The sequence below is a fragment of the Notolabrus celidotus genome, chromosome 15, assembly GCF_009762535.1.
Source record: "Notolabrus celidotus isolate fNotCel1 chromosome 15, fNotCel1.pri, whole genome shotgun sequence".
NCBI lineage: Eukaryota > Metazoa > Chordata > Actinopteri > Labriformes > Labridae > Notolabrus > Notolabrus celidotus.
Window position 1 is genome coordinate 33748166 of NC_048286.1, and position 26124 is coordinate 33774289.

Below are 26124 nucleotides of genomic sequence, written 5' to 3' on the forward strand. Positions count from 1 at the left end.
TGTTCTTCTTCCTGTTTGACCATTAAAGAGACGTTGACCCGGGTGACCCACATGTTGGTCTTCATTGGATAAAGACTCAGCTGGAGTCCAGCACGAAGCTGCATGTAGGTCAGCGCTTAGACCCAGGCCGGCTAAGCCGAGGAGTCCAGGACCACGCCAAGTCCTCCTCAGTCTGCAGGCACTCAGAGTCCCTCAAGGTTTCCCAGAATGCAAAGGGGCGTCTTTAATGCCTGGTTTCACCTGACCGGCAGAGTGAAGCGCCGCAGTGAGAGAGACGACTGAACAGCAGAGACGTCACGTGTTGAGGGTCGTATTTGACGTCTTTGAGCTCAAACACCGGGACTCTCTGACTCCACAGAGACCAGAGAGGTGTAAAAACTCATTCACAGCTCACAGACCAGCTGACGGTCTGACTCACACCTGCAGCTTCACCTGGGAATCCCCAGGAACACCTGAACGAACAGCAGAGTCCTCTGGTTTCTCTCTCTGGACCTGCAGAGGATTCTAGTCTTCCTGTTTCTGAAGCCGTCAGCTCTGACTGCAGACATTCATCAGATTCAGATTTGATGGTCTGCAGGTGAAAGTGGGTGAAAGGTCGGCTCAGGTCTCTCTGCAGGACGTGGACTCACCCTGACTCTGACTTCAGATCTGGAATCTGAGTTATTTCCTGGCATGAAGCCCTGACAGGCGGTGTTACAAACATTCCTGCACAGGACAAAAAAGAAACAACACGCGAGGAGCCGGGGCCGGACGGAGGAGAGGAAGTTATCCAGGTGGAAACTCAGACGGAGAGCGAGCAGAGGTGAAGCACGCCGGCAGGAAGTAGAAGAAGAAAATAAACGACTCTTCCATTAGACGCCACTCTGTCCCGCTCCTCATCTCCATCCTGCCGGAAACCAGGAGCAGCCTGCAGCTAAAAATAACCCTCGCCGTAAAGAGAGAGAGAGACATAAATCAGCAGAGAGAGAGAGAGAGAGAGAGAGGGACACAGGACACAGTACTCAGGAATCCTGAGTAAAACTCCCACAAGTCTCTGCTGGACGCCGTCACTGACACGAGGACAGGCGACACCGCCAGAGATCAAACAGGAAGTTCAAACTCAGCAGAGGTCACTGTGAAGATCATGAGAGGGACGCTACAGCTCGACCGTGGTGTCAGCCAACGCTTCAAACATCACCTTCATCAGGGCATCAAAACCAGGAGGAGAGGGCGTCCCGGCCTAGGGGGGGCGCTGTAACGCGCTCACACTATATGCTGAGGATACAGCGACCCTTTGCTAGGTGTCTCCCCCAAATCCTTACTCCTGACACTTCCTGTCTCTCAAGCGATCAACAGAGGGAAACTTCCCCAAAACAACCATTAAATATTGAATTGATTAATCAGTTAATTAAACAATTTAAAAATAGAACAATAAATTTAATATAACTGCAAAATTGAAAAATGAATTGTTAAAAATAAAGAGTGTAATAATAAATTAAACAATGAATTGTTAATTGAACTATTAGTCAATTGATTAAAATATCAATTGTTTAGTTAAAAGTTAAATTGATTTTTTAAAATATGAATCGGTTAAAAAACAATTAAACAATTAAAAAAAAAAATCAACAATTAAAATAAAAATTTCAACAATTTATCCATAAATCTAACATTTTTTTAAAGTTATTTAAACAATACAAAAATTAAACAATAAATTGAATTTAACTGCAAAATAAAAAAATGAATTGTTAAAATAAAGAATGTAATGATAAATGAAACAATAAAATGCTAAATTTATTATTGATTACTTAAAATATTAATCAGTTAAAAAAAAATTGTTAAACAATTAACCGAAAAATTCAACAACTTATCCATAAATCTAATAATTTTTTTAAGTTATTTTAACAATAAAAAAATTAAAAAATGAATTGTTAAAATAAAGAATGAATTGATTAATTAAAATATTAATTTGTTACATATATTTATTTAACAAGTTTATTCAAGTATTTAACCATAAATAGTTTGAATAAACAATTAATGCAATGAACAATTAAACTATTAATTGTTAAATCATTCAATCAAGTCAAAATTTATCTGTTTACTAAACAATTAAATTATTAATTAATCGGTGAATTTAACAACCAATCGATTAATTTAATGACTCCTTAATCTACTGTCTCTTTATCATCTTAAATCTTTAACTTTATTATCTCTCCATTAATCTCTTAAATCTTCATTCAGCCGTGTTTTCTTCTGGTCTTCAGTCCTTCAGTTCTTCAGTTTCCTGAATCGTACAGAAGCGTCCTCCTCGGCGTGTTTTTCCACTCCCTGTCCTGAAATAGCCGGTCTCTTATTTTGGTCCAGAGAAGCTGGACCCCTTGTTTTGTTTCAGAGGAGGAAATCCTGTCCCAACGCCCCCCCATCCTGTGAGGAACTTTCCATTTCCTCTTCCTCCTGCTGGCCTCCATTGTCCCGGAGACCACCACACACACCTGAACCTGCTCACCTGCGAGTCACACAAGCGTTAACCCTTCGATGGTAAGAAAGCATCACTTATATCAAGATGAAATTCAGAAACTTAAAAGGATCTGAATCTGTAGAGGACAACCTCAAACCAAGTCCCCAATCCAGACCAGCACCTGAGCCTGAACACACACACTCCTCCGTGTTAGCTCTTATTACCACGCTTTAATGAATGTAAACAAAGGAGGGTCAGGCGCTTCACGTCCTGGTCAGGTGACGCGGCGTCACACACCTGTCAGAGCTCGTGCTTCGTATTTAAAGAGACAGGACGCGTCCCGGTCTGGGATTAAGGCGGTCAGAAGATGAAATTATCCAGCGTACATGTTCTCATGTGACCGGGCGGGCTGAGCCGTGTGGGGGGGCGAGGAGAGAGAGGATCAGTCCTGTGTTTGGGCGTCTGTCTGCAGTCAGCTTTAATAGGCTTATATAAACCACGGCCTTTCTCTGGATTCCACTCACAGAGCGGGATTAATCCACAGACGAGCGGCTCTGCAGATTATTACAGCTGGAAGTGATCATTAGCTCGACTGTGGATTAAAGTAAGACAGGCAACAGATCAATACTGGACTCATTCAGACCGTCTGTTTGAAGGCTAGCAGTTTCCATCTGATTCAAGTCTTTGTGCTAAGCTAAGCTGAGCATCCATCTGAAACATCTGATTCTAATTAAAGCTGCAAAATCACCTGGTCCCGTGTACGTTTGGGTGATGCAGAGAAAAGGTAAAGAAACAAAGACGATAATTCAGTGGATGGAGAGAAGAAGAAAACAGGAACAGGAAGTTTATATTAGGGATGGGCATTTCAAGCCTCTGGACATACGTGTGTGGTAGTTTGAGATTCAGAAAATCACAGTGACTGTCGCTCATGTTTTCTTCTTCTTTTGCTATTTAATGCAGTTAGCTTTCTTCTTCTTCTGTTACTTTATGTGGTTAGCAAACAGCTTGAAGACGCCCTAAGGCCACCATCTCCATATTTGGTTTGTAAGGCTCCTTGATTAATCAGGGACTTTGACTAACACTCACATTACAAACAATTATTATTATCTTAGTATATTTTCTGGCATTTTTGCCTTTAATGGACAGGACAGCAGGAGAGAGAGGCCTCTGCGACAAGGGCCATAGCCTCTGTATATGGGGCGCACGCTTAGACCGCTAGTCTAACGGCGCCCCACCAACAATTCTCGGTGAGAAATCCTACGAATGCCCAACATGTTCTCGTCCCGAACACAAACTAAACTTTCCTCTAAACAAAACTGTGTTTAAGTGTCAAAGGCAAGACGTGCAGCGGGCAGCACAAGTGACTTTATGTCCCAAACGACAATCAGCGTTTAGATTTCCTGACTTCCCTGAACGCAGCATCAGAAATGATGGATCCCACCTCCATCCAACAAACAAACATTGTAGACGTAGTTTTCTTCTCCTCTTGAGGACAGACCTGACAAAGCTTTTTACTTTCAGATACAACTAACCTGTAATTACAGATTCTGATTCAGAGACATGTTGGATCTGGATCTCAGGGTCTGGGTTTTACAGTCTGAGAAGGGTTCTGGTCTCTGTCTGTAGTCTGAGGAGTATCCACCAATCAGGTGTCAGCAGGAGAAACAGTCAGTATGGAGAGCAACAGCAGGTGTTCTAGAACTCTGACATCATCAAAGACAGAATTCCAGAATTCTGTCTTTGATGATGTCAGAATTCTGTCTTTGATGATGTCAGAATTCTGTCTTTGATGATGTCAGAATTCTGTCTTTGATGATGTCAGAATTCTGTCTTTGATGATGTCAGAATTCTGAGAACAAATGGAACATTCCATGAAGGAGGTCAGAGCTAAAGAAACATCAGTGTCTCTAATCCTCTTTCATAGACCTCCATTCAACAAACAAACACTGTAGACGTAGTTTTCTTCTCCTCTTGAGGACAGACCTGACAAAGCTGGACTTTGGACTTTGGACTAATCTGCATCATGATGTTGTTATTTCAGCAAACTGAAGACCTGATATCTGCAGTTCTATCCCACATCGTACGGGCTAAACACGCCCAGGTGTGACTGAGCTACCTGCAGTTCACACACACACACACACACACACACACACACACACACACACACACACACACACACACACACACACACACACACAGCTCTGAACTTCATTCATTCTCACTGAGCTGGTTTGAAAGCAGCAGGATCCATTGTTGGATCGGTTTTTGAGGTATGTGAGGGCAGCGAGGGTCTGGATGCCAAAGCCGGAGTCCTGCTGGGTGAGATCACCGGCACAAACTGGCTGCTGACATCACACTCTGCCAACACCGGGGGAGGGAGGGAGGGAGGGAGGGAGAGCAAACATCCTGACACAGAGCTGCTCCCACAGATACCAGCGCTGCCTTCAGGGTGTGTGGGAACAAACACGCCGCCACCTTCTGTGTGTGTTTTTATTCTAAATACAAAAATCCACAGCAAAGCAGAATATTAAAGCTCAGAGCTGAAATCTGATGAGTTCATGTGACTCTTTGATCCGCTGATGTCACCGTCCAAACACCCGGATGGCTCTGTGAAAGGAGGGAATTCAACCAGCAACCATCTTTCAAATTACTAAAAGCAGAAGTAGGAGACGTTGTTCTTTAACTTCAGCCTCTCTGATGTGTGAGCGTCGATGTTTCTGACACGCTGAAGTGGTCGCCAATGACAGAAACCGAAGCCAAGAATAGGTTGCCAGTTTCTCAAAATGTTTGCCAACAAAGACCTGGCAACCGTCACTGTCGCATCCCGAACCCCTCCGATTGTTTGTAAGAGTTGTGACCCAGATACATACTGATCAGGATATCTAACCAGAGTTCAACACTTAGCATGGGTACGGTGGCCACCAGGGTTCACCCCACACGTTACTGGGGCCACCAAATACCCAGACTCCTCCCCCTAAAGCTAAAGGGTTCATGTATAGTTAGCTTATATCAGTGTTCCCTTTGCAGTGGTAGGAAAAGGGGGTTGCCACTATTCAAGATCTGGTTGCAACTTTCTCAAAACGGTTGCCAACATTAGCTGCTGGCAATCGATTCTGTGGAGGACGAGTCCCTTTAATATTTCATGAAGGACTGTGACCCAGATACTGACTGAGGGAGAGGTTTAAGAGGTTAGATCAACTCTGTAGTGGAAGTCACTGCATTAATAACAGACATGACTCTGTAGTGGAAGTCACTGCATTAAAAACAGACATGACTCTGTAGTGGAAGTCACTGCATTAAAAACAGACATGACTCTGTAGTGGAAGTCACTGCATTAAAAACAGACATGACTCTGTAGTGGAAGTCACTGCATAATAACAGACATGACTCTGTAGTGGAAGTCACAGCATTATAAACAGACATGACTCTGTAGTGGAAGTCACTGCATAATAACAGACATGACTCTGTAGTGGAAGTCACTGCATTAATAACAGAAATGACTCTGTAGTGGAAGTCACTGCATTAATAACAGACATGACTCTGTAGTGGAAGTCACTGCATTAATAACAGACATGACTCTGTAGTGGAAGTCACTGCATAAATAACAGACATGACTCTGTAGTGGAAGTCACTGCATTAAACACAGACATGACTCTGTAGTGGAAGTCACTGCATAATAACAGACATGACTCTGTAGTGGAAGTCACTGCATTAATAACAGACATGACTCTGTAGTGGAAGTCACTGCATTAAAAACAGACATGACTCTGTAGTGGAAGTCACTGCATTAAAAACAGACATGACTCTGTAGTGGAAGTCACTGCATTAAACACAGACATGACTCTGTAGTGGAAGTCACCGCATTAAACACAGACATGACTCTGTAGTGGAAGTCACTGCATTAAAAACAGACTTGACTCTGTAGTGGAAGTCACTGCATTAAACACAGACATGACTCTGTAGTGGAAGTCACTGCATCCACAAATGTAGTTTCAGAAACACAGAGACTTCTCTGAACCTGAGTGATCTGCTGCTGGACTCCTCCTGATTTTGATTATCTCTGGTTACTGGGTCGTGTGTGTGTGTGTGTGTGTGTGTGTGTGTGTGTGTGTGTGTGTGTGTGTGTGTGTGTGTGTTCACAGTGATGCTGTCTGGGTGTGGACACTTGACATCACTACAGACAGCAGCTGTGACTCACTGACTGTGAGCAACACATCAGCAGCAGTTTACTCAGTGGTTCACTTCCTCCTGAGACCAGCAGACGGGGAACAAACACAACCAGCTCGTCAGCAGGCCGACTCACTGACATGGAAAAGAGTTTAAAGAGCTCAGAGGAACTTTAACTTCAAGGAATAAAGGAACCAAGATCCTGAGGGGGAACATTAGAGGTCAGGAGTATCTACGACTCATGACGAGGCAACATGAAAACTTCTGCATCCTCAATTTAACCATTCAGACTCCAGTTTCTCATGACCTCTGACCTTTACAGATTTATTCTCTTGTTATTCCTGCTGCTTCATCCTTCATCCTCTTCTCTGCAAATTCATCCCCTGCACAAACTTCTCACCAGTGTCACAGAACGCCAACTCCTGTGGTTGCACACACAGACATGACTCTGTAGTGGAAGTCACTGCATTAAAAACAGACATGACTCTGTAGTGGAAGTCACTGCATTAAACACAGACATGACTCTGTAGTGGAAGTCACTGCATTAAAAACAGACATGACTCTGTAGTGGAAGTCACTGCATTAATAACAGACATGACTCTGTAGTGGAAGTCACTGCATTAAAAACAGACATGACTCTGTAGTGGAAGTCACTGCATTAAAAACAGACATGACTCTGTAGTGGAAGTCACTGCATTAAACACAGACATGACTCTGTAGTGGAAGTCACTGCATTAAACACAGACATGACTCTGTAGTGGAAGTCACTGCATTAAACACAGACATGACTCTGTAGTGGAAGTCACTGCATTAAACACAGACATGACTCTGTAGTGGAAGTCACTGCATTAAACACAGAGATGACTCTGTAGTGGAAGTCACTGCATTAAACACAGACATGACTCTGTAGTGGAAGTCACTGCATTAAACACACATCCCCCAGCAGGGGGACGGTGGGTCTGACCCCTGACCTCTCTGGACCGAGCCCAGCAGGACCCCCCTGGCATGTGAGTGAAGTGAAAGCAATCACCGGTCTTGTCCCGGGGCTGTTCCGGTCCCTCCTCACACTCCTCAGACCGCCTCGTGAGACCCTCCCGGTCTCTTGAGACCCTCCCGGTCTCGGGGGGTCCCCCTGGTCCCCTTTCTGACTGTTTCCTTACCGTAAACTCGGAGCCATCCCTGCTGCTGCGACACCGTGTCCACCAGGATCCGGTCCACCAGGGGGTCCAGGAGGCTCAGTCCGCCGTGTAGAGAGTCCACGTCGCCTGCTGCTGAGTCCGGCTCCATATCCAGACCGGATTAACAACTAGTCCTGGTTCAAGTAAATCCTCCAGAAGTTCCCGTGAACTCTTAAAGTGAGAGAAAGTGTTCAGGGGCAAAGTTAGACCAGGTCCCGGCAGAGTTCCGGTCCCGTTAGCCGTTAGCCGGTGGAGGAGGTCCGGCAGACCGGCTGGCTCTCCCGCATCGTTCCGCTCTCCCGGGTCCGCTTAGCGGGTTTTAAAGTCCTCTCAAACCGGGGTCCGGATCTAACAGGGACCCCCTCTCTGTCCTGACCCTGAAGGATCCTCCCAGGAGAGTCTGGAGGGTCCTGAGTGAGCCGCTGAGGTGAGCAGAGTCCCGGTGTGGTCGGTCTGAGTCTCTCTGTGTTCAGAGTCCCCTCCGCGGGCACGAGCACGAGTCCGCGGGGGCGCGCAGGGTCCTGGTCTCGTGCCCGGGCGGGGTGCGCGCGCATCGAAGTTTGACAAAAGGAACTTTGAGAATTAAAAAAATGACAGGTCGATTATCATTATTGAATATTGAATCACATTTAAAAACACTTTACTGATAATGTTAAAAACATCCAACACTGCAGTCCATAAACACATGAAGAAGAATCTTTCATTTTGACTTAATATTTTCAAACTGACCTTCATTTTATTTCTTTCAAAGTGAACATTCTTCTGTGATTTAGAGAAGCTTTGTTCTTTCCATTTTTTAAATATTTTTATAATTTTTATTTAATTTTAGTTTACTTGTTATTGTTTTGTTTGTCAGTTTGTTAAACAGATTCAGCCACACAGCTGTGAAAGTGTAAAAATATGAATGTTAAAGTTGTATTTCTGTGGTTATAAACTTTAATAAAAACACTTTGGTAAAAAAAAATAAAATCTAATAACTGAATATGAATTATTTTATGTAAACATTAACCCGAGCAGACACTTTATCTCTCCACCTACAGTATGATGTGATGTGACGACTTACCAGTCTTTCAAGTGAAAAATAATAATTTAATTTATTTTTAATTTTTTAATAATTACTCTTTATACAACTTTTATTATAAAACAAAAAAACATGGTGACACTTTTACCCAGAGTGAAATAAAAATAAATGAAAGGTTAAATAGTTACTCTCATGTTATTAAATAGAACCTGTGTTGTTGAATATCAAACTATGGACTGTAAAAACATATAAATTATAAACACATGATAAATAAACTAACAGCTGTTACTCTGCCTCTCTCCTGCTGCAGGCTGCAGACACTAACAGGACTCTGACGCCCCCTGCTGGCAGCCACAGAGAGTCACTTCTGTTTGTGTTGAGTTCAGGACTAAAGGAAAGGTCGGGGACTTTATGAATGCTGACTTTAGAAGAGCAGAGTGGAAGACTGTCTCTAAAAGACTGAGACATTTCAACATGTCATTTGAATTGCATGCAGCTAGTTTAATGATTGGTAGTCACTGCCTGATGTAAATATGTACAGCACTGTTAACTGTTGTCCTGTTGTGTCTGCATGTGTCTTTTTTAACATTTCCTCATTGCTGCTTCCTGATTGTCTTGCTCCATGTATTTTATGTGCATGAACACTTTCTCAAAGACGGTCATATCATGTCCTCATGTAGCTTTTAGTCATTCTTAATCGTATGGTGCTATTTGTACTTTTCTTTTCTTCTCTTTTTGTTTGTTTGTTTGTTTGTTTGTTTGTGTTTTGGTTTCTCCTCTACCTTCTTACTTTGATTTTATTTGACTCTATTTTATCTTTGTGTAATCTTCATCTCTTGAGGGAGCCTTTTTAACATCTGGCAAGGGACTACGGATGTAAACTAGCCTTTTGGCTAACTCTGGCGTATTTACAGAAGTGTTCATTAAAATGCACGGCCCTTTAAAATAATAAATAAATAAAATGTAACTTATAACAGTGGTACCCAAAGTGAGGGTCAGGACCTCCTGGAGGGTCGCCAGACAGTGACCGAGGGGTCTCATAAAGTTAAAGCTGCTGTGAGGAACTTTTGTTTTGTATCGATTCTGGCACCCCCTTGTGGACAAAGTGATACCTCTTATCTCTTGTCCTATACATGCAAAAGTAGTGTTTTCAACAAAAACCTTGTCCTGTTGTCTTTTAACAGTCAACTTTATCTGGCAATGTGATTATTTTCCATGAAAACAGTCAAATAAAGGCTGTTTCTGAAGCGAGATGTCCATCATCTGGTCTGGCACCTACCCCCTCAGGGCGGTTTCAGGCATTAAAAATGACAACAGAGAAGGTGTCAGTGTTGCTGCTGATGGTCTTGTTTGCTACTGAAGGTCATAAAGAGGTATCAGTATCATTTTCAGACTGGTTCTCAGCCAGTTCAAAACTCCTCACAGGGCCTTTAAGATTTGAAATGATTTGAAACTACATATTTTATCCATTACTGTAAAATATATACCCAAGTGTGTCGTGTAAAATGAGTAGTTATATATTATTGTTACTCATTAAGTAGTCCCTGTTACAGCTCAAACATTAACAATAATTCAATTCTACCTCTAGTCTGTTAGAATAAAACAACATGACGGTCGTTTGACTGTTTTGTTCTTTTTTTGTTCTACTGTCTGTGTAATGTTCAGGTTTGATCTATGTCTGAGTGTGGAGCAGTGAGTGATGTTTAAACACACTGAAGGACAGCGGGGGGTCACCTGTCTCCTGATTCTGGGGGTTAGGGGCTGAGAAGTTTGGGAACTTTTAATATGATTTATTTGAAATATGACAAGTTATTAATTTGATCATTATAAAGTTTAAAATGAAATGAAGTGATTAAAAATAAGAATAAAGACTAAAGGTGGAGAATGAAAACAAACTACTTGCATTAAATTATATAGATATAAAAACTAAGGTACTTTTTTTGCCTGTATTGACAGGACAGCTGAAGAGGGACAGAACATGTGGGGAGTAGAGAGCGGGGGAGGACATGCAGCAAATGGTCACAGCCGGGGGTCGAACCGGCGACCCCTGAGACAAGGACTACAGCCGCTGTATGTGGGCCACTTAGACCACTAGGCCACCAGTGCCCCTTTCCTCCTCTTTCTAAAAAATATTTGTCTATTCATTTTTATTGTATTATGTTTCTATTTTTTGCAATGCTTTACCTTGTATTTATCTATATTTAATTTGAATTATTTTAACATTCTTATCATTATTATTCATCCATCCATCCATCTTCTCCCGCTTATCCGGGTCCGGGTCGCGGGGGCAGCAGTCTCAGCAGGGAAGCCCAGACGCTCCTCTCCCCGGCCACTTCCACCAGCTCTTCTGGGAGGATACCGAGGCGCTCCCAGGCCAGCTGAGAGACATAGTCTCGCCAGCGTGTCCTGGGCCTTCCCCGTGGCCTCCTCCCAGTCGGACATGCCCGAAACACCTCCCCAGGGAGACGCCCGGGAGGCATCCTAACCAGATGCCCGAACCACCTCATCTGGCTCCTCTCGATCCGGAGGAGCAGCGGCTCTACTTTGAGCCTCTCCCGGATGTCTGAGCTCCTGACCCTCTCTCTAAGGCTGAGCCCAGCCACCCTGCGGAGAAAGCTCATTTCGGCCGCTTGTATTCGCGATCTCGTTCTTTCGGTCACTACCCACAGCTCGTGAACACAGGTGAGGGTTGGAACGTAGATTGACCGGTAAATTGAGAGCTTCGCCTTCTGGCTCAGCTCTCTCTTCACCACGACAGACCGGTACAGCGCCCGCATCACTGCAGACGCCGCCCCGATCCGTCTGTCAATCTCCCGCTCCCTTTTCCCCTCACTCGTGAACAAGACCCCGAGATACTTGAACTCCTCCGCCTGGGGCAAAGACTCCCCAAAGGCCCGGAGAGGGCAGGCCACCCTTTTCCGACTGAGCACCATGGCCTCAGACTTGGAGGTGCTGATCCCCATCCCCGCTGCTTCACACTCAGCTGCAAACCATCCCACCGCGAGCTGGAGGTCACCGCTCGATGGAGCCAGTAGGACCACATCATCTGCAAAGAGCAGAGACGGAATCCCAAGGCCACCGAACCGGAAACCCCCCGCCACTTGGCTGCGCCTAGAAATTCTGTCCATAAAAGTTATGAACAGAACCATCATTATTATTATTATCCTTATTTTATTTTTTTCCTTAACTAATTTATTTATTTATCTCTACATTTTTTGTTTCTGTCATTTGGCAAATATGTCTGAGAATTGTATGTGATTTATAAATATTAAAGGCATGTTGTTTCATATTATATACGTGTATAATTTTGTCAAATGCTGTAATGTAAATATATATATATATATTTTTTTAACATCTGGATATATTGATTTAAAAAAATAAACCTAAATTGTTTAAATTAATTTTCTGTAAAAAAAATAAAATAAACTGAGCTTTAAAAAAAGTCTTCATTAAGAAGTTTGAATGTAACTGACAACAAACACGAGATAAAAATATTGAAAACATAAAAAAGGTGAAGAATTATTTTAAAAAGTTGACAGAAGATTAAAATGTTGTGAATGACTTCATCATGTTGAGAGATTTACCAGCTCTAAATAAAGTGTTTCTGATTCTGCTGCAGAGAACATGAACCATGACAGACAGCACTCTCCACACGGCGCGTCCTGTAGTAATTTTTTATTATTCAAATGTTAAGTTTGGATTTACAGGCACATGTGAACAAACAGGGTCATTCAGGTCCTCACAGAGCTGCAAACATGACGTCAGAATAACAACACACTGCGTGCGGAGGGCTCCTGCAGGCTGTGCAGCACTCACATCAGCATCTAAGACGACAGGGTTACAATACAAATAACTGGTACATTATAACTTAAAATACTGTTTATACATCATGTGAGAGAGCGCGTGTGTGCTGCACGGCCTGCAGAGCGGCCGTCTGGATGGAGGGAGGAAGAGAACGGTGAAATAAAGGACAGGAAACAGAGTCAGTGAGAGGCTGACGCTGCGTGAACACTCAAGGTTATCTCTCCTGGTGATCAGACCACTTTCACTCTCGGTGTTTGACGTCTGATCATCTGCAGGAATCCAAACCGAGACACTCTGGAGTGTTTGGCTCTGAACCGGCTGGACTCGGATCAGGTTTCTACATGTTCTCTGTTCAGGACCCGATTTATAAAAACACCCCGACACGAGGAGGCGTGAGAAACGAGGAACGTTTCGTGAAGAAGTCGGCCTGTGATTAAAACGGCACTTTATATTAAGGCACAAAACACTAATTAAAACTAAGAGAGCGACGTGTGACACAGCTCCTTCCCTCCACAGAGCGGAGCTGGTGACCTCAGGAAGAGGAGCGTGGAGGCTCGAGACGTCCCCTTTAAAACAGGACCTGATCTGGGGGGAGGGGGTCAAACATCTAAAACATATTCAGTTAGGTTGAATTAAGTCGTGAAAACCACAGAGAATCAATAAAACACAAAGGAAATATTGGCATCGCTATGAGGCAGACACTGAGCCGTGTATACAAGCAAGCATATGATAATAATAACATACCACAGACGTTATCAGAGATATTATTTATATATATTTAACCTGGAGGTTTCAGTTGATTGATTGTGATAGAACTTAACGCGGCTGTTTGCACGGTGGAGCGTCTGACAAATCAGCCAGTCCTGAATCATTTAAGCATATATTTACACAAATAACAAATTCCTCACTCTATGTCATAATAAAAAACATTCACACAAAAATAGAACATTTGAAATAATTATTAGCACCAGTGTATCAGATAAAATTCTCACTACGCAAATGTACAAAGTTGCATAGTGTTGGATTTAGCCTGGAAGAAATGTTAATGTGTGACGGGTGATAAGCAGCAACGTTCGTAGTGTTAAAACATCGGGCCGGATCAAAGACGCGCCTACAGAGCTCCTGGAGTCCGGAGACACGCGGGATCTTGTTCGCAGAAGAAGACCATCTTGTTGGAAGAGGGTGCAACAAGATCATCAAGTTTTACTCAAGATCAGAACTTCTGACTCTAAATTTAAACACAGATCTTCAACTCTGGGGACAACAAAGTTCTCACGCCAGATTATATCTTGCGCACACAAGATTCAAATCTTGTACATTTATCTTGCTTGCACAAAACTTTAAGACCCAGGATCCATACCTCAGGGAAACAAGAGAGCAAGATACTTCCACAAGACTCTTTGTGATTGCATCTTGAGAGTACGAGGTTATAACTTGTAGCTTATTCAGTTAAAATCTTGCTCCAACAAGATCCATATCTCATGAGCACAATTTAAGATCTTGCACAAACAAGACAATATCTTCAAGATGTTTTATTAACTTGTGCCAACTCAACATGGGATATTTGAGTCAAGATATCTTGTGCACCCAAGATGACATTTGATATGTGCAAGATAGTATCATGCACAAATTATAGCATCTTTGGTGTAAAAGTTAACACCCTGTTCTCCCAAGATACACATTCATATCTTTGCACAAACAAAAAAATATGTTCTCAACCTAACTCAAGATCAAACCCTTTAAAAATCAAGATATCAACTTCTGCACACAAAATGTTAATCTTGCAAACGTGTTACAGTTTGTGTACACAAGATGATGCCTGACAGGTGCAAGATACTGTCTTTTTGTTTCCACATCCAGTGAGCCCAAGATGACATTGAGTGTGGACAAGATCATAAAAGATAGCATCTTGTTCTAACAAGATTAAAAGCACTTCTGAGATCTTGCGCAAACAAGAAAATATCTTAGCTCAAGGTCAATATATCGTATCTTTGCACATGCAATATTAATCTTGCTAACGAGTTGTAAATATCTTGTGTACCCAAGATGATATCTGGCGCGTGCAAGATCGTATCTTCTTGTGCATGAATAGAAAATATTTTCTAACCCTAGGCCTAGATCCAGACCTTGTAGAAACAGGATACTGGTATCTGGTGCACACAAGATCCAAAGGCTCTTTTTTTCTGGACTTCAGAGGTTTCGTACACGCCAGCAGAGTGGGCGTGGCCTGACTGAGGGGGAATACTGCTGAAGAGGTGAGGTGAGGAGGCGTTCTCTGCGGGCTGAAGCTTTGGGAGAAAAGATTCCTTCACTGTGTCTGAAACGAGGAGCAGCGTGAAGCCGTGCATTCAGCTCAAACTGTGAAACTCTGAAGTAGCTGGTGTGTCCCAGGGCATGATGGGTAATGGCTGGTCAGACACAGAGCGTCCTCGCGGCGTGAGGAGCGTCTGTGGTTTTCTGCGTCAGTGAAACTTCTCAGTCGGAGCAGACGGTGCAGTCACGTCGGGTTTGTGGTTCTGGTTTTCTCTGAGGTTCCTCCACCTCTCTGCGCGGCTTCTCTGCGCCGTTTAGTTCATGCTACCGAAACCACGTTACTGCGTCTCGAACAAAACAACGAAAACCTAGAGACGAAACAAAAACAGCTGCTTCTGTTTTCTTTCTGTCAACTCGAAATATCGGCTTCTCTCTTTAAAAGAAAAACAAAGACAAGAATCAGAAACGAGAAAGTTAAAAAACTGTTTTGGTAAAGGTCGGCATGTTGGCCAGAGTGTTAGAAGTGAAGAAGGGGGGAGTGGTGGAGCTGGATGGAGGAGGAGGAGGAGGAGGAGGAGGAGGGGGGCGGGGTTAAGGCCTCTCCAGGGACGGCGTGTTGAAGCAGCCGTCGGGTAACGTGTTCTTGATGTCGATGAGGTTGTCGATGTCGCCGCGGATCTCGCGGATCTGCCGGTCGTAGTCGTTGATCATGTCCTCCTGGGTCCGCGCCACGTCGTTCAGCTCCATCAGCTTCCTGTCCAGCTCGCTGTTCACCATCTTTCCTTTGGCGCTCTTCAGGGACTCCTCGATCTGGTTCAGCTTGCTCAGGTCCACCTTATCTATGTTTCCTGGAGGGGAGACAGGGGAGGACGTTAACCCTGCTTCTCTTTTAGACTGGAGACCTCCTGAGGGGTCAGCATGATAACAAGACACACCAGAGGAAGAAGACTCATTCACTCTGAATGGAGGTCTATGAAAGAGGATCAGAGACACTGATGTTCTTTAGCTCTGACCTTCTTCAAGGAATGTTCCATTTGTTCTCCGAATTCTGACATCATCAAAGACAGAATTCTGACATCATCAAAGACAGAATTCTGACATCATCAAAGACAGAACTCTGACATCATCAAAGACAGAATTCTGACATCATCAAAGACAGAACTCTGACATCATCAAAGACAGAATTCTGACATCATCAAAGACAGAACTCTGACATCATCAAAGACAGAACTCTGACATCATCAAAGACAGAATTCTGACATCATCAAAGACAGAATTCTGGAATTCTGTCTTTGATGATGTCAGAGTTCTAGAACACCTGCTGTTGCTCTCCATACAGACTGTTTCTCCTGCTGACACCTGATTGAAGGATACTACTCAGACTACTAGGTGGCGCTGTGACTTAAATGCGATGTTGACGTGTCCAGAAGGGAACGAGAGACAAACATGTTGAGTCTGAGTCAGTCTGGACCTGGTAGCTCCGAGTTACAGCAGCTAAATGTTTCACATCACATTTGGAGAGTCACCATAACCACGCCCTTTGACCTCTGTACATGATTTTAACAAGTTTCCATCCCTAAGGTTTCCTCTTCACTGTGATTAAGTTTGAACTGGATCAGATAAACACCTCAGGAGGTCTAACACATTAACTTTGGCATCTGGTCTTACCCAGCTGGTCCAGCAGGCCGGTGATGGTGCTCAGAACCGTCTTGACGGCGCTCTTGGCCTTGCGGGCGTTGTCCTCCGCCTCCTTAGCGTTGTCTGACGCCTGAGAGAGAGAGAGAACACAGAGTTGACTTTGAAGCCCTTTAAACCTAAAACCAGTCTGAAGTAGTCCAGGTTCCAGTGGGACAGGATCTTACCATCCCCGCCATCATCATGTCCTGGTCGGCCTCGGCCTTCTTCTTGGCGAGGTCCTGCTCGGCGTCGCTCAGCTGCTTCATCATGTCGTCCACCTCCCCGTCCAGCTTGTTGGTGTCCTGCAGGGCCTTCTCTGCGTCCTCCTTGGTCTTAGCCGAGCCCTGAGAGGAGAGACGGTTTAGTTAGAACCAGGACCATGAACGGCAGACGCCCCCTCAGGGAGCGTTTCTTTACCTCGTGCAGAATAACCAAACATCACGGACGGACGACAAACTTCAGTAAAGTTTGAGCGAACACCGAGATGTGACGGATTCTAACGTGTTAAAGCTCGCCAGGCTCCGTCACGCCGTACCTTCTGCACGTTGCTGGCGATCCTCTCCGCCTCCTCCGCCTTGGTCTTGGCCTCTCGGGCATCGTTGGCTGCGTTTCCGAGCGCCGCCTCCGCCTGCTTGGTCTTCTCGTTGGCGGCGATGATGGTGGCGTTGATGCCGGGGATCTTCTTCAGAGCGTCCTCTGCGGCGGTCTTGTTGTCGTTGACGCGCCTGTCGAAGTCTGCGGGGGAGGAAAGAGACGGAAAACACCCGGGTGAGACAGCGAGGAGTCAGAGCGAGGAGAGAAGCTGTTATTTAGTCAATGTAATCCTTCTCATGGTCCATGACGGGTACCTCGGAGGTCTTCCAGGATGCTCTCAGCCTCTCTAAAGGTGGTCTGGCCCTTCTTCGCCGCCTCCTCAGCCAGAGCTTTGGCAGCGTCAGCGCGAGCGAGCAGCTGATCAGCGGTCTGAAGGACAAGAAGCCAGACGTCAACAACAGGGACGCTGTGATCATATAAACCTCATGGTGTTGAACCGGGACCTGAGTCAGGCGGTTCAGGCGGTTCAGGCGGTGGACCTACCTGCTGCTCACTCTTGCCCTTCTCCAGCAGCTTGCGCACTTCCTGCTCTTTGTCCTTCAGGTCGTCTCTCAGGTCGTTGTACTCCTTCTCCGTCTTGTCGATCAGCTTGTCGAGGTCCGACGCCTCCTTCTTGATCTTCTTGGCTTCGTCCTGAAAACACAAAGTCTCGTTCAGTGGTCTGAGGACAGGATACGAACGTTAAAAGAACAGAGAGCATGTATCGGCAGAGACCTCCAGGGCCTTGGTGTCGAGCGCCGGGATGCTCGTCAGGTTGGCGAAGATCTTCAGAGCTTTGTCTCCGGCCTCGTCCGCCTCCGCCTGAACCTTGGTGGCCTGTTTCTCCAGATTCTTTGCCAGCTCCTTCGCCTCGTTGTACCTGAACGCAACACAAACACCAGGCGTTAGAGAGTCCGCTCCAGAGGTCTCAGAAGTCTCAGAAGTCTCAGAGGTCTCAGAGGTCTCAGAAGTCTCAGAGGTCTCAGAGGTCTCAGAAGTCTCAGAGGTCTCAGAGGTCTCAGAAGTCTCAGAGGTCTCAGAAGTCTCAGAGGTCTCAGAGGTCTCAGAAGTCTCAGAGGTCTCAGAAGTCTCAGAGGTCTCAGAGGTCTCAGAGGTCTCAGAGGTCTCAGAGGTCTCAGAGGTCTCAGAGGTCTCAGAGGTCACACGGAGCATCGACCAGACGTACTTCTTGTTGAGCTCGTCGATCTCCTGACTCGTCTTGCCCTCTCCGTCCAGAGTCTTCAGCAGCAGGTTGTACGCTTTGGTCGAGGTGTCGTTGGCGTCTTTGGAGATCTTCTCGATCTGGTCGGCGTCCATCTTGTGCCTGAGGGAACACGGAAACATGAGGGTGAAGTCTGGGACGAGGAAACACTCCACAGACATTCATTTGTTGTGCTGGAGTGTGTTCCTCCTGCTGTTGCTCTCCATACAGACTGAACAAATGGAATGTTCCATTTGTTCTCAGAATTCTGACATCATCAAAGACAGAACTCTGACATCATCAAAGACAGAACTCTGACATCATCAAAGACAGAATTCTGACATCATCAAAGACAGAACTCTGACATCATCAAAGACAGAGCTCTGACATCATCAAAGACAGAACTCTGACATCATCAAAGACAGAATTCTGACATCATCAAAGACAGAACTCTGACATCATCAAAGACAGAATTCCAGAATTCTGTCTTTGATGATGTCAGAGGTTGATGATGTCAGAATTCCAATGATGTCAGAGTTTCGATGATGTCAGAATTCCGACCTGGTGGCTCTTGGAGTTACAGCAGCTAAATGATTCACTGGGAGGCATCACATTTGGTGAGACGCCATAACCACGCCCTTTGACCTCTGTACATGATTTTAACAAGTTTCCATCCTTTTGACCGGAAGGAAAGAAAGAAAGGAAAACGGATTGAATGAGAGAAAGAAAGAAAGAAGGAATGAAAGAAAGAAGGAATGAAAGAAAGAAAGAAGGAAAGAAAGAAAGAAGGAATGAAAGAAAGAAAGAAAGGAAAAAGGAATGAAAGAAAGAAAGAAGGAAAGAAGGAATGAAAGAAAGAAAGGAAAAAGGAAGAAAGAAAGGAAAAAGGAATGAAAGAAAGAAGGAATGAATGAAAGAAAGAAAGAAAGAAAGAAAGAAAGAAGGAAAGAAAGGAATGAAAGAAAGAAAGGAAAAAGGAAGAAAGAAAGGAAAAAGGAAGAAAGAAGGAAAGAAAGAAGGAATGAAAGAAAGAAAGAAAGAAAGAAAGAAGGAAAGAAAGAAAGAAAGCAGGAAAGAAGGAAAGAAAGAAAGAAAGAAAGAAAGAAAGAAAGCAGGAAAGAAGGAAAGAAAGAAAGGAAAAAGGAATGAAAGAAAGAAGGAAAGAAGGAAAGAAAGAAAGAAAAAAGGAATGAAAGAAAGAAGGAAAGAAAGAAAAAGGACAGAAAGAAAGGAAGCAGGAAGAAGGAAAGAAAGAAAGAAAGAAAGAAAGAAAGAAAGCAGGAAAGAAGGAAAGAAAGAAAGGAAAAAGGAAGAAAGAAAGGAAAAAGGAATGAAAGAAAGAAGGAATGAAAGAAAGAAAGAAAGAAAGAAGGAAAAAGGAAGGAGAGAAAGAAAGAAGCATTTACTTTTTTCCCTCCATACCTCACTGGCCTGATTTACACAATCTACCCGGGACTTCAGCCCACGATTGAAACGCAGACAACAATGGGGGACCAGGAACCTTTTAGTTCAGGGGAAAGTAGTAGACTCTTGGTGGAAATGGACCTCTACACTGTGAGTGAGTTTGAAGTGGATCAGATGAACACCTCAGGAGGAGTTTGTTGAAGCATGAGGACTTAAAATACTCAGTCTTACTTGTCGGCCAGCGTGCGAGCCTCCTCGGCGAGCAGCGTCATGTTGTTTGGGTCTCCGGTGCCGCTCGGCGGTTTGATGTCCTACAAACGAGACAGGATCAGTTCCCTGAACGACCTCTCAGGATGAATACTGCACTCAAAGTTACCGTGACAGCAGCAGCATCATCACTCACCACTTTGCCGATGGCGTCCTTGGCCTTGTCCAGCTCCTGCCGGGCTCGGTTGATCAGGTTCTCGGCGTCCCGGACGCGGTTGCGAGCGTGGTCGGCCTGCGTTCCGGTGTCGTCCACGGTGTTGCGGATGTTCTGCAGGCGGTTCCACTGAGTGGTCAGAGTGTTGTTGATGTTGTTGAGACGGTCCAGCAGGCCTCTGTCCACGTCTGCAGGGTCAAAGGTCAGAAGGCGGAGTCAGTGCTGGGATTGTTTTTAGCATGTTAGCATGTTAGCATGAAATGTTCCTGACACGGACACCCAGGAGGGAGGGGGGGAGGGGGCGGACCCTCAGGTGCAGGTCTTACCTTTGCTGGTCTGAGCCTCCTCCAGCAGCTCCATGATGGCTCTCTCTGCCTCCTTCATGCGGTCCTCGAAGGCCTTGTCGCTGACCGTGTCCTGACCCGAGCCCAGGTTATCGATCAGGGTCTGCAGGTCGTGCAGCTTCTGCCTCTGCTGGTTCACCTGCGCACACACACCAACACACACACTCTTATCTACGCACACATCTCACAAGACTCCGCCCCCCACCGCAGCAGTCCTCCAGGTGTTCAGGCTGGTTCAGGGTCCTCACCTTGTCTCTGACCAGGCTGTAGCAGGACGGGCACTGCTGGCAGCCGGGCGCCGAGCGGTTGTAGAAGTAGTTCTCCTCGCACATGTCACAGCGAGCGCCAACGAACCCGGGGCGACACTCACAGCGACCGTCCTCCTTACACTGACCAGACTGAGAGCCCTCAGGGTCACAGTCACACGCTGCAGCAGGGAGAAACAGGCAGCAAGGAGAAACAGTCAGCAAGTGGAAACAGTCAGACAAGGAGAAACAGTCAGACAAGGAGAAACAGTCAGACAAGGAGAAACAGTCAGCAAGGAGAAACAGTCAGACAAGGAGAAACAGTCAGACAAGGAGAAACAGTCAGCAAGGAGAAACAGTCAGACACAGAGAAACAGTCAGACACGAAGAAACAGTCAGCAAGTGGAAACAGTCAGACAAGGAGAAACAGTCAGACACGAAGAAACAGTCAGCACGGAGAAACAGTCAGCACGGAGAAACAGTCAGACACAGAGAAACAGTCAGCACGGAGAAACAGTCAGCAAGGAGAAACAGTCAGCAAGTGGAAACAGTCAGCAAGTGGAAACAGTCAGACAAGGAGAAACAGTCAGACAAGAAGAAACAGTCAGCAAGTGGAAACAGTCAGACAAGGAGAAACAGTCAGCACGGAGAAACAGTCAGACACAGAGAAACAGTCAGCAAGTGGAAACAGTCAGCACGGAGAGAAAGTCAGACACAGAGAAAAAGTCAGCAAGTGGAAACGGTCAGACACAAAGAAACAGTCAGACACAGAGAAAAAGTCAGGCAAGGAGAAACAGTCAGACACGAAGAAACAGTCAGCACAGAGAAACATTCAGACACAGAGAAACAGTCAGCAAGAAGAAACAGTCAGCACGGAGAACTTCAGACAGGAGACACAGTCACAAGAAGAAACGTGCATCAAAAAAACGTCAGACAAGGAGAAACAGACGCAAGTGGAAACATCAGACACAAGAACAGTCATACACAGAGAAACAGTCAGACAATATAAACATCCCGACACGAAGAACATTCAGACAGAGAAACTCAGCAAAAGAAACATCAGCACGAGAAAACGTAGACAAGGAGAAACAGACAGCAAGGAGAACCAGAAGTAAAAAAACACCAGACACGAATAAACAGTCGACACAGAGAACATCAACAGAGACAACGTCAGCAAGAAGAAACAGTCAGACAAGGAGAAACAGTCAGACAAGGAGAAACAGACAGACAAGGAGAAACAGTCAGCAAGAAGAAACAGTCAGACAAGGAGAAACAGTCAGACAAGGAGAAACAGACAGACAAGGAGAAACAGTCAGCACAGAGAAACAGTCAGCAAGTGGAAACAGTCAGACACGAAGAAACAGTCAGCAAGAAGAAACAGTCAGCAAGAAGAAACAGTCAGACAAGAAGAAACAGACAGACAAGGAGAAACAGACAGCAAGGAGAAACAGTCAGTCACTAAGAAACAGTCAGACAGCTGACAGAGCTTAAATCATGAATGTGTGTGTTTCCGTGTTGGCTCTTACGTTTGCATCCAGACGAGCTGAAGCCGAAGAAGTTGACCTCGCAGCGCTCGCAGTGCAGGCCGGTCACGCCGGGCTGACACTCGCACTGACCTGTGGTGATGTCACACTGACCGTTGGTGGAGCCAATGGGATTACAGTTACACCTGTGAGAGTGAGAGGGACAGAGGTGAGCGTTCAGAGGGACACGCGGCAGGAGCAGGAAGTTCTCCCTGTGACGAGGGGAAAGCTGAGGCGCGCTCACCGTTCACAGCCGTTGCCGCTCTGCAGGTTGAAGAAGCCGGGCTGGCAGGCGCTGCAGTCACGCTCGGCCACGTTAGGAAGACACGGACACTGACCCGTGACCTGGGAGCACGCCGTCTGACGGTCCACGGTACCCAACGGAGAGCAGGAACAGGCTGAGCAGGAGGAGGGAGAGGAGGAGAGAGGTACAGTCAGACAGCTATAGGACGGATGCTATCCTCTCTGATGTCACAGGAAGTGTGACTCTGATTCAAACAGGAAGTGATGCTGTAACCACAGATGCTACCCTCTCTGATGTCACAGGTCATGTGACTCTGATACAAACAGGAAGTGATGCTGTAACCACAGATGCTACCCTCTCTGATGTCACAGGTCATGTGACTCTGATACAAACAGGAAGTGATGCTGTAACCACAGATGCTACCCTCTCTGATGTCACAGGTCATGTGACTCTGATACAAACAGGAAGTGATGCTGTAACCGGGTCCTTACATTTGCACTTGTCGCCGGGGTTGCTGCCGAGGGCGTTGCCGTAGAAACCTTCCTTGCAGCGGTCGCAGAAGAAGCCGTCGGTGTTGTAGATGCACTTCAGACACTCGCCGGTCTCGCGGTTGCAGTTCCCGACGGCGTTGGGGTCGATGTTGTCGCTGCACTTGCAGGCGCGGCACACTCGGACCGGGCCGCTCTGACCCAGGGGGTCGCCGAAGAACCCGTCATCACAGAGCTCACAGCGCTTACCTGCACACAGGTAGAACCACGGGACAGAGTCAGGCTTTACAGACAGAAGGGAGGCGTGTGTGTGTGTGTGTGTGTGTGTGTGTGTGTGTGTGTGTGTGTGTGTGCACGTGTGTGTGTGTGTGTGTGTACCTGTGGTTCCTGCAGGACAGTTGGTGCACACCACCTCCTTGGTTTTGAAGACGACGGCGCAGGTCGCTCCGGCGGGACAAGGGCACGGCTGACAGTCAGCTGAGGATCCTCGGGTGGCGTCGCCGTAGTAACCGTCCTTACAGCGTTCGCAGCTCAGACCCGCCGTGTTGTCACGGCAATCACACGCTCCTGATGACAGAGAGAGAGCGTCAGGCAGCTGGCACTCACATCAAGAGACAACCAGTCAGTAAACCAGTTAGTAAACTTTCAGGGCTGCAGGCCGTGCTGTGGTTTTCAGTAACCAGTCTGTAAGCAGTCAGTCAGGAAACGGTTAGCAGCTTATAGCCAGCTAGTAACCAGCTAATAACCAGCCAGTAGGCAGTCACTATGCAGCTAGTACCCAGCTAGTAACCAGCTAGTAACCAGCCAGTAGGCAGTCACTATGCAGCTAGTAACCAGCTAGTAACCAGCTAGTAACCAGCCAGTAGGCAGTCACTATGCAGCTAGTACCCAGCTAGTAACCAGCTAGTAACCAGCCAGTAGGCAGTCACTATGCAGCTAGTAACCAGCTAGTAACCAGCTAGTAACCAGCCAGTAGGCAGTCACTATGCAGCTAGTAACCAGCTAGGAAGCAGCAAGTAAGCGGTCAGTTAGCAGTCAGTAAGGAGTCGTTTAGAAGCTAATAACCAGCTAGTAAGCAGCTAGTAACCAGCCACTAAGCAGTCAGTAAGCAGTTAGTTTCCAGCCAGTAAGCAGCTAGTAACCAGCCAGTAAGCAGCTAGTAACCAGTCAGTAAACAGAGAGTAAGCAGTCAGTAAGCAGTCAGTAAAAACTGTCAGTAAAAAGTCAGTAAGAAGCCAGTAAGCAGTCAGTAAACAGTGAGTAAACAGTCAGTAAACAGTCAGTAAACAGTCAATAAGCAGTCAGTAAACAGTCAGTAAGCAGTCAGTAAGCAGTGAGTAAACAGTCAGTAAACAGTCAGTAAGCAGTCAGTAAGCAGTCAGTAAACAGTCAGTAAACAGTCAGTAAGCAGTCAGTAAACAGTCAGTAAGCAGTCAGTAAGCAGTGAGTAAACAGTCAGTAAACAGTCAGTAAGCAGTCAGTAAACAGTCAGTAAACACTCAGTAAACACTCAGTAAGCAGTCAGTAAGCAGTCAGTAAACAGTCAGTAAACAGTCAGTAAGCAGTCAGTAAACAGTGAGTAAACAGTGAGTAAACAGTGAGTAAACAGTCAGTAAGCAGTCAGTAAGCAGTCAGTAAACAGTGTTACCTGTGCCGGGGTCGCAGGCCTCGCTGTGTCCGTTACAGTTGCAGGGCTCACAGGAGCTGAAGGCTCCGAGCTCTTGGCGTGCGCGGCGGTATCCCACAGTGCACTGCTCACAGTGCTGACCCTGGTAACCCTGAGGACATGTGCATCGCTCCACCCAGCGTGCCGGAGGACCTGGACCCCTCCTCGCCGTAACCAAGGAGACATCGTCGAGGTAACCAGCACCTGTGGAGACGTATCAGTTAGCACAGAGGATAACAGGAAGTGACCTCACAGAGTGACAGGAAGTGTGTGCGTTGTGTTCGTGCGCAGCGTACTCCTCTCGCTGTAGGTGCCGCGGATCTTGATGGCGGTCAGGTTGTGGAGAAGCTTCTGGAAGTCTGAGTGGCTGATGGTCGGCCTCCACGGGTAATCTGTGCTGTCATGGAGCCTGAAACAAAACCAGATTAAATTATTAACAAGACACACACCAGATTAACCAGATTATAACTATACACATGTCCAGGTTAATCCAGATTAACAGATTAGGAGCCAAATCTAATCTCACATAAACCGGATCAAGAGATGACGAACTGAAATCTGTAACTGATTCCAGATCAAGAGAATTTGACCCAGAACGTTTCTTAATCCAGATTAACTACTTGTTGACTATAAAAAAAAAACTCTCAATTTAATCCAGATTAACATGAATAACAATTTATATTTAATTACTTGCTAATTAATGTATCATGAACCTAAATGTGTCAATTTAATCAGGATTAAAGAACTAGTATCCTAAATCTGTCCACGTTAATCCAGATTATGACCAAAATCCACAATTTAATCCAGAACCTACGATTACCACCCGTCAATTTACTCAAAGTTATCAGATTAAAACCGAACTATGTTTTATTCAGTCTAGAGGAACAGATTACCTCATTTTGTTCAATTTAATCCACTTCACTAGATGATGAATTAAGTATTCCAAAGCAATCCAGATATAATCCAGAATAAATTAAATCTAATCTGGTGAAACTTTCTTTAAAAAAATGTAATGTGGTGAATAAAAAGGTCAGAGATTACAGAAAATAAACTTAATTTATGTATCAACAAATATGACAAATAAAAACCACAGATTATTGAAATAATCCTAATCCAGTTGTCTGGGTTTTAAAATCAGATGCTTCAAATAAATCTAATTTAATCCACATTCACAGTTAACTAAATGCCGGATTTAGTCTAGATTTAAAAAAAAAAAAGAAATAATCTGAGAAGGGATTTAATCCAGATTATATTTAATTTATGACATATTTTACAGCGTAGTAGAGTTTAAATTCTGGAATATCGATTTCTGGATTATTATGGAATTGATGTTGTTTTTTTAATCCTTTATAAATTAGTATAAGAGGAAGATTTGGTTTCATGTTTACGTCTATATTTCAGATTATGTTTTTAATAACAGATCACAGATTAACAGGACAGATAATCTGACCGTTAATCCAACATTTAAAGCAGTTTACAGA

General features: G+C 45.2%; 2 protein-coding genes across 2 annotated transcripts in view; both read right to left on the bottom strand.

The window, feature by feature from the left end:
* Positions 1-8295, bottom strand: part of LOC117826820 (ras/Rap GTPase-activating protein SynGAP-like) — a 40157-nt gene extending 31862 nt beyond the window's left edge. Inside the window, exon 1 of the mRNA XM_034703178.1 lies at positions 7762-8295. Coding sequence (XP_034559069.1) covers positions 7762-7888 — 127 coding nt within the window. The 5' untranslated portion in view covers positions 7889-8295. The remainder of the gene's footprint in view (positions 1-7761) is intronic.
* A 4165-nt stretch (positions 8296-12460) lies between these two features.
* lamc1 (laminin, gamma 1) overlaps positions 12461-26124 on the bottom strand; it is a 38179-nt gene continuing 24515 nt past the window's right edge. Inside the window, exons 9-26 of the mRNA XM_034703016.1 lie at positions 24940-25052; positions 24626-24847; positions 23356-23544; positions 22981-23226; positions 22490-22643; positions 22249-22391; positions 20726-20904; positions 20460-20616; positions 20116-20321; positions 19944-20023; positions 18294-18431; positions 17843-17987; positions 17612-17761; positions 17383-17497; positions 17070-17269; positions 16720-16878; positions 16526-16625; positions 12461-15705 (exon numbers count right to left, since the gene is read on the bottom strand). Coding sequence (XP_034558907.1) covers positions 15449-15705; positions 16526-16625; positions 16720-16878; positions 17070-17269; positions 17383-17497; positions 17612-17761; positions 17843-17987; positions 18294-18431; positions 19944-20023; positions 20116-20321; positions 20460-20616; positions 20726-20904; positions 22249-22391; positions 22490-22643; positions 22981-23226; positions 23356-23544; positions 24626-24847; positions 24940-25052 — 2953 coding nt within the window. The 3' untranslated portion in view covers positions 12461-15448. The remainder of the gene's footprint in view (positions 15706-16525; positions 16626-16719; positions 16879-17069; positions 17270-17382; positions 17498-17611; positions 17762-17842; positions 17988-18293; positions 18432-19943; positions 20024-20115; positions 20322-20459; positions 20617-20725; positions 20905-22248; positions 22392-22489; positions 22644-22980; positions 23227-23355; positions 23545-24625; positions 24848-24939; positions 25053-26124) is intronic.